A 12,928-nucleotide genomic window follows, 5' to 3' on the forward strand; every position below is an offset into this window, starting at 1 on the left:
CTCGAGAGGAAAAGTACAGATGGTTATTTTGACTGTTGTCTTTCATTGAGTCAACAATTCATCCAATTTGTCTTGTGGTTATTCCTTCTCTGTTTCTAGGAGGCTATTACTTATTTCTGAGGAACAGAGGGGAGGAAAGCCCCACTTAGAACCCCTGACCCCAGGAGGTTAAATGCCTATTTTCAAGAATCCCAGGATGGGGCTTGGGGGTGAGTGATTAGTGACCCTAAGGATATTGTACTCATGCTGCAGTAGCCACATCTCCCACAGAATGAGGAATGGGGGAAAGCTGCGAGAAGCTATGCCCTGTCTGATAATGGGTGCTTGCTCTCAGAACTAAAATGGGGCCTAAGATCCATGCCTCTCTAATCCAAGGGAGTCACATCGAGGGACACCTGAGAGGCATGGCATCACTGAACAAAGACAAAGTTGAGGCCTAGATGTGTATTCAGTTGGGTCTTTGGAAAAAAGAGGACCCCAGGACTCAAACTCACTTGTCCCTGCTAGACAATGCCTAGAGTCCTCACACGACTTTATTGTCTCCCATCCTTTTGCGGCTCCACAATGAACCTGAAGGAGTACCTGCCCTTCCTCTACAGCAGCTGAGACTCTCTGGGCTCTGAGACACTTATGAAAAGCCACAGCAAGGTTTTCGGAACTACTTCTGGATACATTTTGGGGGTAGTGGGAGCTGAGAGGTGGCAGGGACAAACCCCAATGCTACAACTTGAGAACGAAATGTAGGAGTATCCAACTGACAGAAGCCCAATCCCTGGATTGAGAGCCCCTTAACTGAAACCTTTGGCCATTGTCTGCTGTGTCTTCTGAGCCAGACTGTGAGCTCCAGGCAGTGGAAGTGAGATGTTACCATGGTGGGTCCTGACCATGAGGCTCTTGAAACCACCCCCAGTGTGAGAGAGATGAAACCTCCACCCTGAATTACATTCCAATGTTTGTTTCCTATATCATACTTCCATCACAAATTTTCAAGGTTTGAAAAGCTTTTAAAGGCTTTCCCTGGCTATTTCACCTATCACTGTCTCAAATTTGGGTTTTCTCTCACTCTTTTGCTTTATTTTTATTTCCTCCTCCTTAAGTCTCTTTCATTCCTATCTTTTTGCCTTCCTCCTGAATGCCCTCCCTCTCTCCTTTGTTGACATATGTTAATGTACTTAATAACGCTAGTAATTCAAATTGTGCCAATTGATCCACTTATGTCCCTTTTGATAGGTGCTTTGTTTTGCAGCTGAAGAAACTGAGGCACCGTCAGTTGACTGGACGAGGAAGCAGTGGGATGGGCACCAAACCCAACAGTTTATCTTCAGGGCCTGCACTCTCAGCCACAATGCCATATTCTCACCCTCTCTCTTTCACTTAGGGTATTGATGAACAGCAGAAACTTCATGCTAATTCCTTGGATTGGAATTCCATACCACCCATACCCCTTGAGAGTAATTTTGAAATGTGCACTTTGCCTGTTGTTTCATTGATCAGTATTCCATTGTCCCTACAACTTTGTTGCTGTTCCCCAAGGGATGATTTTTCTCTTGGATTCACTGATTCACTCAGTTAAAGTAAGGAAATTTGACTTTCTGCTGGGCACTGTTTGAACCTCTTTTTTTTTCTATATCTGCCCACAGAGATGCTGTAAGCCTTTTATCTTTTTCAAATTTCTTTATAACAACATCTCCTTTTTGCACTGCTTTCTCTAAATTCCTGTCTACTGCTGGCGTTTCTTCTGTCCTACTCTCATCTCTGTTCCTTTACCTGGTCTTTGCTTTCCTCTTCCTCTCTTTCTATTCTATAATCCCAAACACCCCATGTTCTGTGAGACATGACTTCCTCACTTGTTTGTGGGATCAGTCAGGACAGGAGAATCTTCATTCCAGCTCCATGCAATGGATTCATTCACATCAGAGGGATAGGACACATTTTGGAAAACCTCACTTTTGTTGCCTCCTCCCTTAGAAGCCTGCATCTTTACTGCTGGGTTTTGGGCAAGAACAGCCACCCCCATTTCTCATTCTGGGATAATTCAGTAATTAGCTCATCTCATACTATGAAGGTGAAGAGCAAGAACAGAGCCCTGCAATGTGGGTGGAGACATTCCAAACCTTTGTACTGGGACCTGGGCCATACAGAGGACTGGAAGAGAGGGATTTCAGTGTGATTCTGGTGGACCTCATGGTTCCGTAGGGCCAGAGTAGAAGGGTGTGTAGGTATACAGTCAAAAAGCCTGTGGAAAGGATAGAATCTATTCCTTCGAAGCAGAATGTTAATACAAATACTAGATTTTATCAAAGAGATAACATGTCTCTGAGCCAATATCAAATACCTTCCCAATCCAAAACACTGAGAGATCAGAGAGCGAGCCTGGCTGTCCCTTCTGAGTGTGCGAGGCACAGGGTTTGTGAGAACAGAACAGCCTCTGTCCAAGGTTGGGGCCGAGGTTTCTGCCTCTTCAAGCCACACTTCCTGGTAAGGCCCAGTTGATGACTCATCACATTTCCTTCAGAAACATTCATATGAACACAGGCCCAATCCCTGGTCCTTATAAGAAAGAAGTCAGGAAGCACAGGACATCCACAAGGCCTATTATAATGAGACTTTGTAGCCAAATATGGAGACATCTGCAGGGGTTTCCTGCTGAGGATAGGTACTGACCTTCCTTACTACACTGTTCTATGCAGATGGACCACTCCCCACCCCTCTATTCCAGTGTGGTGTGTCTCTGCCAACACTGCTTCACCATATCACATTCAGAATGATTGTTTAGTTGACAGCAAACCCTTGAAGGGCCTGCCAAAAGGACTGTACCAATTATCCAGAGAATTAGAAGGCCCTTTGATAGGAATCGAGCTTGAGTGGTGGATCTATGAGAGGCTCATTAAATCCTACTGTCTCTAGGGCCCTCACTCTCTGAATCCAGATGCCCATTGGTTTATAAGGAGAATAGATGTAGCAGGTTATTCTCCCCAACCCCCGCCCCAGGTACAATAATATAGTCCATCCTCATTCCCTTTCTGTAACATAGTTTAATTTCAATACTGCTCCCATCCCCTTGAATCTGGATAGGTTTGTGATAATAACTGATGAGATACTCTGTAATGTAAAAGGCAGAATAACTTCCACCCAGCTTTATTGGGATGCTTGCTGTATGCAGTGAGGAAGCCCAGGAAGCTACATGAAGAGGCTACATGAAGATATTCTAGGTAACAGCCCCAGCTGAGGTAACCCAGACAGCATCACCTGCCTGAATTGTGGTTAGGTACATTTTTATCTCCACCATATATTCAGTTTCCAAGAGAATAATCACTAGGTAGGTCTGCAGACCCAACAGACTTATTATACCTTGGATTTTGATGAGAACTGCATTTGTACTTGATTCCCAGTTGTTTCCAGTCTCACATGAGGTGATGGTGATGCTTCAAGTCTCCATGTATCCATTCAAAACTCCCACCCTGTGTGAATTCAAACAGTATGCATATGCCTCTATTTCTAATAAACGTAGGTCCCTTTGGATAAGGACTGGGTAATCATTACAGTATGTAATTCTCATGGTATCACTGGGGACTTACTCCTAGGACTATGGCCACCTTATCAATCAAGGAAGACTGAATCTGAAAATGGTCTCAATCCTGGGAACTGCAAATAGGATCATTACTTTAACTGAAAAAACAACCCTCAGCATCCTTCTCATTCTTTCTCGCTTTCTTTTGATATCTTAAAGTAATCACCTGGGCTTCCCTTCTGTCTGTTTTGCCCTTGGGATGTTGTTTGTTAACCATCTCCTCAGTTCTAGCCTGGAGCAGATAGCTACCACTGAACTTCTTCCTGAGGCTAGTTCCATCTCATCAGCATATGCCTGAGGACTTTGGAGAATGGTGTTTCCTCTTGGCTTTCTTGAGGAACACAATGCTGTGGTTATTCTTCTGTCTTCATAATATGTCCACTCCTAAATACTCCTCCTTTTGACTCTTAATCTTGTCCTCTACCATCTGACACAGCAATTCAGGCATTTCAATTTTGCTAAGCATGGACCATTACTTTTTCTAGGGTTATAAGAGGTAGCACTCGGCCGATGTACCCCATCTTTTGATGTCATTGTCAGGGTGTTATATCCCATATGCTGAGAAAGTGCCCCAGACCAATCAACTCATTTTCTATTTTATGTCCTTGCTCCATTGTTCAAGTATTCTCAAAATCCAGTTTTAAGGGGATTCCTACAATCTTTGTAAAAGAGATAATATATATGAAACACACTGGATTTCTACTAGGGAACTGAGAAGTAGTGCTGCAGTTGGCAAACAATAATGCATGTTACCAGTGTGTAGCACTCTCTTTGTGCCTCACCATCCTATTCAAAACATTACCTGTCCTGCCGTAGTGCATAGGGATGGATGCACATGAGATAAGGTGGAACGCAACTCACACGTGCAGGGGTAAAGCATACCCTTTCTTTTTATTTTCTCAGGAACATGAGTTCTGCTTGCAGGCCATATTCCTCCCGTGAGCTCACCTGCGCCATCTGCAGGGACTACTTCACAGACCCTGTTACCATTGCCTGCGGCCACAGCTTTTGTGCTCCCTGTCTTTGCCTCTTGTGGGAAGATACCAAGACTCCTACTCGCTGCCCTTTGTGCAGGGCAGTATCACTGCCAATGGACTTCAGAAGCACTATTTTAGCTAAGAAAAAAGTTCTTCCTTCTGGACAGTCAGTTTTCTTCCAGTTGCCAAGCTCTACTGAGCAGGTCTGTAAGACACACCGAATAATAAAGATCTTCTTCTGTCCAGTTGACAAGATCCTGCTGTGTTTGCTCTGCTGTTATTCCCCAGATCATGTCACTCACATCCACCGTCCAGTAAAGAAGGCGGCTAATCACCACAGGGTAAGTAATGCCTCCAAATGCACTTGGAAACCTGGAGACCCTGCATCTGCTGGGCAAGAGGAAAACTGCATTGATTGTTATTATTATTTCCTGCAATAAATAAATACAATTTCGGAACACCATGTGCCAGACACTGTTCTAAAAAAACCTGGAGATAAAGCAGTGAAGAAATGAGGCAAATGTCCTTGCCCTCCTTAAGTTTAAATTCTGTGGGCCTGAGGGAGAGGAATAGGATGAAGCTGATGAGTATTAAGGTGCTGGTATTTCAGTGTAAGCAACATGGTGGGTAAACCTAGTCGCAGTGACAGCCATTGGCCACTACAGCAGTGACTATAGCGAGTCCATTCTAATGAGAGCAGGTTTAGACACACTGGCCAACATATTTTAAAGGGCCTTAGAAACACTGAGAGCTAACATTGAAAAATTAAATATGAAGCAAGACTTATTTCTGAAAATTGACCAGATTCCATATAATAGTAGTGCCAGATTCCTCAGGCAATGGATACATTTTTCCTAATTCAGGAACTCTATTTTTGGTTGATTTCTCAGGTTTGACAATTACTGTTCCAAGGAAAATCAATGACATTTCTGGTCTTTTTACTGTTTTGTTTGTCTCATGTCCATCCCCTTATATATTTCTGAGGTACAGTCATCCCACCTTGTTTGAGGTTGGTATGTTCTAAAACCCGCAGTGGGTGCCTAAGAGCCACAGGTAGTACCGAACCCTGTGTATACTGTTTTTTCATCTACATACAGACAGACACTTTTAGGGCTTCTCGTCGGCATATCCAAATTTCAAGCATCACTACTCCGGTGCTTTGTTGTCATTATTAAGTAAATATGGGTTACCGAGACACAAGCACTGTGACACCATGACTGAGAGTCTGATCACCAAGACACCTACTAAATGATTATCTGGCAAGTAATGTATACAGTGGGGATACACAGAACAAAGGGATGATTCACATCTCAGGCAGGATGGAGCAAAACTTCCCATCATGCTACTCAGAATGGTGCACAACTTAAAGCTTAACATTTGTTTATTTCTGGAATTTTCCATTTAATATTTTCAGACTACAGTTGACCTTGGGTAAACAAAACTATGGAAAGCAAAACCACGAAAATGGGGGACTACGATATCTGAAATGTACTACATTTTTATAGTGCTCATATGTATAGTTCTTTTGCAGGAGAATATTCTGAAGCAAATGAAATCTGTTTGGAAAAATAAACAGAAAAACCAGAAAAATCTAAGCAAAGTGACCAACATATTCAGAGTATGGGAGGTAAGCAGTAGGGGCCCAGTTTCCCTTGGGAACAGCTTGGGATAGATATCATGGTAATTTACAGTGGAAGAACTTGAATTAAATCATAATATCCCTTGAATGGTTTTTGAGAAAAAGAGCAATAATATGTTTCTCTTTAGGGAAACATGCCCTTCATTCAGTGTAGGATCTCATGCTGAACTCACTATGTAACTAAAGATTTTTCCCAATTTTTTGTATCAAGCAGTATTTGCCACTCATACATCAGCAGGGACAAGAATACAATGATCACTGGGAAGGAGGTAGAAATAGAGTTCTATAACAGTTTAGTAAACTCTAAATGTTAAGGAAACCATTGTAAACAAGTAAAAATCAATCTGATACTAATGTGTTAGTAGAATTTGTAAATTCATGGGTATTTGTGGCAGAAAGTTTTGAGGACCAAGAAAAGCCAAATCAATGTCTGGCTTTTGTTGAGGATAAAAGTGTTAGCACAGAAGTTAAATAAGGTTGTTAAAACAAGGATGTTTAGTTTTGGATTTCCAAAAAAAATGAGGTAAATTTACACATGTTTAAAGGATGTCAGAGAAAGACAGTTTACCACATGATTTCACTTATATGTGGAATCTAATGAACAAACTGAACTAACAGGCAAAACAGAGATAGAGCCATAGATAGAAAGTAGGCTGACAGCTCTGGAGGGCAGAGGTGTGACAGGGTTGGGGGATGGAGCAAAAAAGAAAAAAGATAAAGAACTCATAGACATGGACAACAGTGTGGTATTGGAGGGGTATTGGAGATGGAAGAGGGCATAGGAGAGTTAAATGGTAATGGAAAAATACAATAAAAAATAAACAAACCAACAAGTAAAACAAATGAATAAATAAATAAAGGCTGTGTGAAAAGAAGGGAAAAGTGTGTTTGAAAAAGTGATTGAGAGCATGAAACAAAGACAGACACACTGAAAGTGGGGACAGAGAGAGAGAGACAGTGACAAAGGAGACAGGCAAAGAAGAGAATGAATGTTGTGGGGTAGTAATTTAGAGAATAACGTCTTTGAGGGGGCAACACAGGATGGACCCATGAAGAGGAGGCAGGTGTAGCCCTGGCTACTAACAGGTAGACGGAGCTAATCACCGGTGAAAACAGTGTTAGGGAAATTGAGATAATTTTTAATTTTTTTCAATTTACATTTTACGGTTGTTCAGTTACATTTGTCCCCATTTTCCCCCTCATTGCTCTCCCCTGCCCTGTCCAACCCCTGCTCCTGCTACTCAGAATGGTGCATAACTTAAAGCTTAACATTTGTTTATTTCTGGAATTTTCCATTTAAAGATAATCCCCACTGCATTGTTCTTGTCCACGGGTCCTTCATATATGTTCCTCTTCTTTCCCCCCTTATCCTCCCTGGCTCTGGTCACTGTCAGTTTGTTCTTTATTTCAATGTATCTTGTTCTTTTTTGCTTGCTTGCTTGTTTTGTTGATTAGGTTCCACTTTTAGATGAGTTCATATGGTATTTGTCTTTCATGGCCTGGATTATTTCACTTAGCAAATATTCTCCAGTTCCATCCATGCTGTCATGAAGAGTAGGTGCTCCTTCTTTCTTCCTGCTGTGTAGGTCCATTGTGTAATGTACCAGTTTTTTTATCCACTCATTTACTGTTGGGCACTTAGGCTGTTACCAGCACTTGGCTACTGTAAATAATGCTGCTATGAACACTGGGGTGCATAGGTTGTTTTGAGTTGGTGTTTCAGGGTTCTTAGGGTATAATCCCAGCAGTGGAATCACTGGATAAAAAGGCAGTTCCATTTTCAGTTTTTTAAGAAAATTCCATACTGTTTTCCAAAGTGGCTGCACTAGTCTGCATTCCCAACAGTGCACTAGGCTTCCCTTTTCTCCACAAACTCTCTAGCACTTGCTTGTTGATTTGTTAATGATGGCCATTCTGACTTGTGTGAAGTGGTATCTCATTGTGGTCTTAATTTGCATCTATCTGATGGCTAGTGATGTTGAACATCCTTTCATATGTCCTGGGCCCTCTGTATGTCCTCCTTGGAGAAGTGTCTGTCCAGGTCCTTTGTCCATTTTTTAATTGAATTGCTCATCTTCCTGGTGTGGAGTTCTGTGAGTTCTTTATATATTTTGGAGATCAAACCGTTGCCCAAGGTATCATGAGCAAATATGTTTTCCCATATGGTTGGTTTTCCCCCCTTTTTATTTGAAAGATCATGTCTGATGTCTTCCTTTTCATGAGGAAGTAAATTGTTGCTTTTTTGCTAATAGCAAAAAGTCAGTTTGTGAGTATGAGTATTGAGGAAAATGGGTTATGACTTAGGTTTAGTAATGAATTATAGGAAACAACTATTTTTTATGAAGTTATAGGAAACTTTTTTAATGAAAATGTGAAATTTGAAGGAACATAGTTGGAAACAATGATGCAGAGAAATAAGTAAATGAAAAGGAAGGGAGGGGGGAAAGGAAAGAAAGAAACAAAACATGTGTGTTTTTTTAAGTGGAAAGGTGTACAGCTCTGTCTAGTACTTCTATGGTCTGAATGTTTGTGTCATCCTCCCTCCCCCAAGTCCTATGTTGTGATTCTACCCCCCATGGTGATGGAAATAGGAGGTGGGCCTTTGGGGCGACTAGGTCATGAGGACGGAATCCTCATAAATGGGATAAATGCCCTTATAGAAGGGGCTCAAGAGAAGTCTCTTGCCCCTTCCACCATCTGAGGACACAACAAAAAAATGGCTATTGAGGAAGTGGCGTCTCACCAGACACCAAATCTGTCAACACCAATCTTGGACTTCCCAGCTTATACAACTATGAGAAATTAATTTCTGTTGTTTAAAAGCTACCCATCTCCAGTATTTTTGTTATAACGGTCCCAACAGACTATGCCAAGTATACTGTATATAACACATAGACAATAGATGGTAAGGGAAGAATAAAACAATCTGGATATGTGACCAAAATAACCCAATGTCACTGCAGGATGTTCTAGATCTACGGATGGAGATGATCAGGGCTGAGTATCCTAAGGTGTGTCGATATCTCCATGAGGAAATGCAAAACCATTTAGAGAACCTGGCAAATGAAGGCAAGATGATTTTTCAGCAACTGAGGAGAAATAGGAGCAGCATGGTCTATATTGGGAAAGTCCTGAGAAGAATATATGGGGAGCTGAAGGAACTGTGCTGCAAAGCAGATGTGGACCTGCTCAAGGTAAGGACTGAGAAAGGATGGCAGAGTTCTGAACACCAGTCTGCTCGGAAATCACTGATATCCCCTGAAGTCTATCTTTTTTAACCTCCATTTTTACTCTGGTTACAAAGTTCAGATTCCACCTCTTCAGACTTTGTGATGGCAGATTTAGCTCCTCCAGTATGACCTGGAGACCCAGAGTCACTTTGCCTTATACAGGAGAGGAAAAACTACATGAAAAATTTAGAATAACAGGTCCAGACAATTTTTTCTTCTAAATTCTTCTGTTATACCTAGAGTTTCTGACCAACTGCAACAGTACAGCTTGTATCTGGACTTGCCAGTATGTGGAAATAGTCATTCTTTCTATTTTGAAGGTCTATTTTGTAGACCTTCTATTTTGTAGATTTGAAACCTACCTGCCCTTATAAGAACTTTGGGGAAAATCTCTGTGAATATCACTGTTGATTTCAACAAAGCACAGACATATTTGTTCACTATAAGAACATCTTCTGGTTTTAAACTGTATCAAGACCATGGCTTTATTAACTGTATATAAATGTGAGACTGAGTTTCACTCTTTGAGGCTAAAGAGAATGACAAATGAATTTGCCAAAGGAAGAAAGCTGAAGATACTGAATTTTCCAGTCCAATCTCATGTCCTCAAACTAGCTTATCCAGGACAGCCATGTTGTTCTGAAAACTAAGCAAGGCTTCTTCTCCTTCTGTTTACAGGATTCAGGAGAAATAGTGACAAGGTAAGTTTGCCCCTCTGTTCAAGTCACAGTCATTGTTTCAGAGGTCAGGCTATTTCTTCTGAGATAGACCTGCAATTTTAGTGAGGAGTTTGTTTTTGTATTTATTTATTCCTTCTCTAAAAGGTTTCCAGGCTTTATAGTGACTATCCTTAGGTAAAAGTGAGGGTTGAAGGGATATGGTTTCAGTTGAAAGGTTTAATGTAGAGCTCTCAAGAAAAAAACTATTTTTCTTGCCTCTAATTTTCAAAATCCTCGTTAGTTGAGGATAATTCCAGGTGGTGTATGAGAAAGGCAAACAGGCTTATAAAGGCAGCAGGTGGAAGGATGATGAGAAGGAGAAAAAGGGAAAATCAAGAAGAAAGAACACACCATTGAGCTCAGGCTCCCTAAGTAGTAAAAGTCAGCACATTTCAAAACCTTGTCACTTGTTGTATTTTAGGAATTAAGTAGAATTGCTGTGTGGCTCCATTAGGGTAGGTCAAAGGGAGGAGGAAACATTATGAGTGAGGTGGTATGTTCTCCTGGAATTGATGTGTTAACAGTAGGGAAGCAGGTTATAAAATACGATAACAACTGCAGTATTCCCCAATTTGTGGAGTTACATTCATACCCTTGAAAGCTAATTGTGAGGATTCCGAGGAAGCATCTTCAATGCATCATGAATGAGACCCTTGAGCCTGTAAGGCAGTGGGACTTTTCCTTTGCAGGGGTCAGTTAGTGCAGCTGTACATGCCTAAGCCCGTGGACCCACAGCTCACGTCGTGGACCATCACTGGGATGTTGGAAAGGCTTATCAACTTCCGAGGTGAGAGACAGCGCTCTGGTGTGACTGCAGTAACATTTCCTACATGAACAGGTGCACATGGAAGGCCTCTGCTCATTGTTCTATTCCTTTCATTCAGAGAACAGGGAAGCAGGTAAATATGCAAACCTTTATGACTAACTTTATAACTCGTTTGTGAATTAACTGTCAGAAAAAAATTGAAGCCTGTCAAAAACAAACAATCAAATATGACATTTTGTTATATGATTACTTTCAGTGAGTTTTAAAAAAAAAGCTCTCTGATATATAAAACTGTATATTCATTCAGTGTATTTCAACTTTTAGTTGTTAACTGTGGTTACATGTAGATGTTCAGATATTTAGAAGCATGCCAATGTTGTTATTTAAGTGTTTATCTATATGTAAATCAAAAAGCACAAAATTTTAAAAAGCACAATATATTTTTAAACAACAGGTAAAATCTCAAAACAAATGAACAGGATTTATTGTGCGGAGGGCAACTTGAGACAAATGTGGAGGGTGAGGCTGGCAGATGAAGAAGCTGATCTGGGGTGGGAGGAGATTCTGATTTGATGGTGGGCAAAGAAATTCTGGGAGTAACCACTTCTAAAAAGGCATATATGTATTTACAGTTAATTTTTTGCTTATTTAAATGATGTGCCCTGATACCTTGGGTAAAGTGATCACTATTTAGGAAATAATCGTATTTTAAATATAACATATACTACATTTATTACTGTAATTATATTTACTTATTTTGTTATAGCTGATTAATGAGAAGGCTTAAGTGAGTTAAGGACCATTTTGCCATTTATTTGGCATCTATGGACTAGCTTCCAGATTACTAATGAGCTGGTGAAAATTAAAACTGAGTCTGACATCCTACATCTTTGCGTATTCTCAAGTTTACTTTGATTTAGATGCGTGATTAAATTTACTTGCCCTGTAGACAGACAAGGAGCCCTTGCTGATCTGTCTCTGCATTTCCAATGACATCCTCTCTATAGTCCCTATGAAAAAGAGATGTTCTGGAACTGTCCAGTATTGACTCATTCATGAAAACTAATTGTTGCATATTCTGGAATTCTATGAGCAATTCCTAAATGGGTGTTACCTTGAAAGTGGTCATAGTGGGTTGGGAGTACTCCCAGCTTTATTTCAGAGATTTGGTTGTTAAACCTTTGCCAGAACACCATTGTGCTTGGCCCTGAGAACTTTTAAACTCTGTTCTTTGACTTCACTATTTTCTTTTTACTGAAGTATACATTACCTTGGAACATAGAATAAGCAAGTATGAAGCACATCTGTTTGAAGAACTGAGACAATTGCAGCGCAGTTCTGACGACCAAGACACGCCCCATCACTCTGCAAGTGTAGAGTATACTCCTTCATGGGCAACTCAGACCTTCACTTCTGGCAAACACTACTGGGAAATGGATGTAGGAAACTCCTGTCATTGGATTATAGGACTTTGCAAGGAATCCTGGGCACGTAGGAAAGATATGAGACTCAGTTCTGAGGGTATCTTTCTACTTCTGTGTGTCAAAGCAGATGAACATTTCACTCTCTTCTCTACCTCCCCACTAATTCGCCAATATATTCAAAGACCCCAGGGCTGGGTAGGAGTATTTCTAGATTATGAATGTGGCATAGTAAGCTTTGTTGATGTTGCCAAAAGTTCCCTCATCTGTAGTTTCCTTTCATGCTCCTTCTCTTTCCCTCTCAGACCTTTCATTTGCTATGGACCAAAATGATCAGAAACAGGTCCCAGACCTGACCGCGGTCTTGGGAATTCCAATAGCTGAGGAGGCTTGTATCCTGGTGACTTCTTGAATGGGGCAAATCAGTTATACCTCATTGCCTTTAACTTCATTTTACCTTCAGGAGATATAGTTGTTTTATTTTTTAAAGTGGTGTATTTTTTTTTAAGTATGGACATTTGCTTTTCTATTTTACTTAAATAAAATGAATCTTTTTTATTAAACCCCATAGGATATACATACTTTTCATTTGCTATCTGAGCTTG

General features: G+C 40.8%; 1 protein-coding gene across 2 annotated transcripts; it reads left to right on the forward strand.

The window, feature by feature from the left end:
• The first annotated feature begins 4,478 nt into the window (after positions 1 to 4,478).
• LOC112297677 (tripartite motif-containing protein 77-like) lies at positions 4,479 to 12,656 on the forward strand. Of its 2 annotated transcripts, XM_024552415.2 has the most exons (6): positions 4,479 to 4,889; positions 6,080 to 6,175; positions 9,151 to 9,381; positions 10,096 to 10,118; positions 10,826 to 10,923; positions 12,163 to 12,656. In XM_024552415.2, exons 1-6 carry the CDS (start codon positions 4,479 to 4,481, stop codon positions 12,654 to 12,656), a joined length of 1,353 nt encoding a protein of 450 aa, XP_024408183.1. The 2 variants fall into 2 exon arrangements, with proteins under 2 accessions (XP_024408183.1, XP_024408184.1); XM_024552416.2 differs by lacking the exon at positions 9,151 to 9,381.
• The last annotated feature ends 272 nt before the right edge of the window (positions 12,657 to 12,928 follow it).

Source organism: Desmodus rotundus, chromosome 5 (genome assembly GCF_022682495.2).
Source record: "Desmodus rotundus isolate HL8 chromosome 5, HLdesRot8A.1, whole genome shotgun sequence".
Taxonomy (NCBI): domain Eukaryota; kingdom Metazoa; phylum Chordata; class Mammalia; order Chiroptera; family Phyllostomidae; genus Desmodus; species Desmodus rotundus.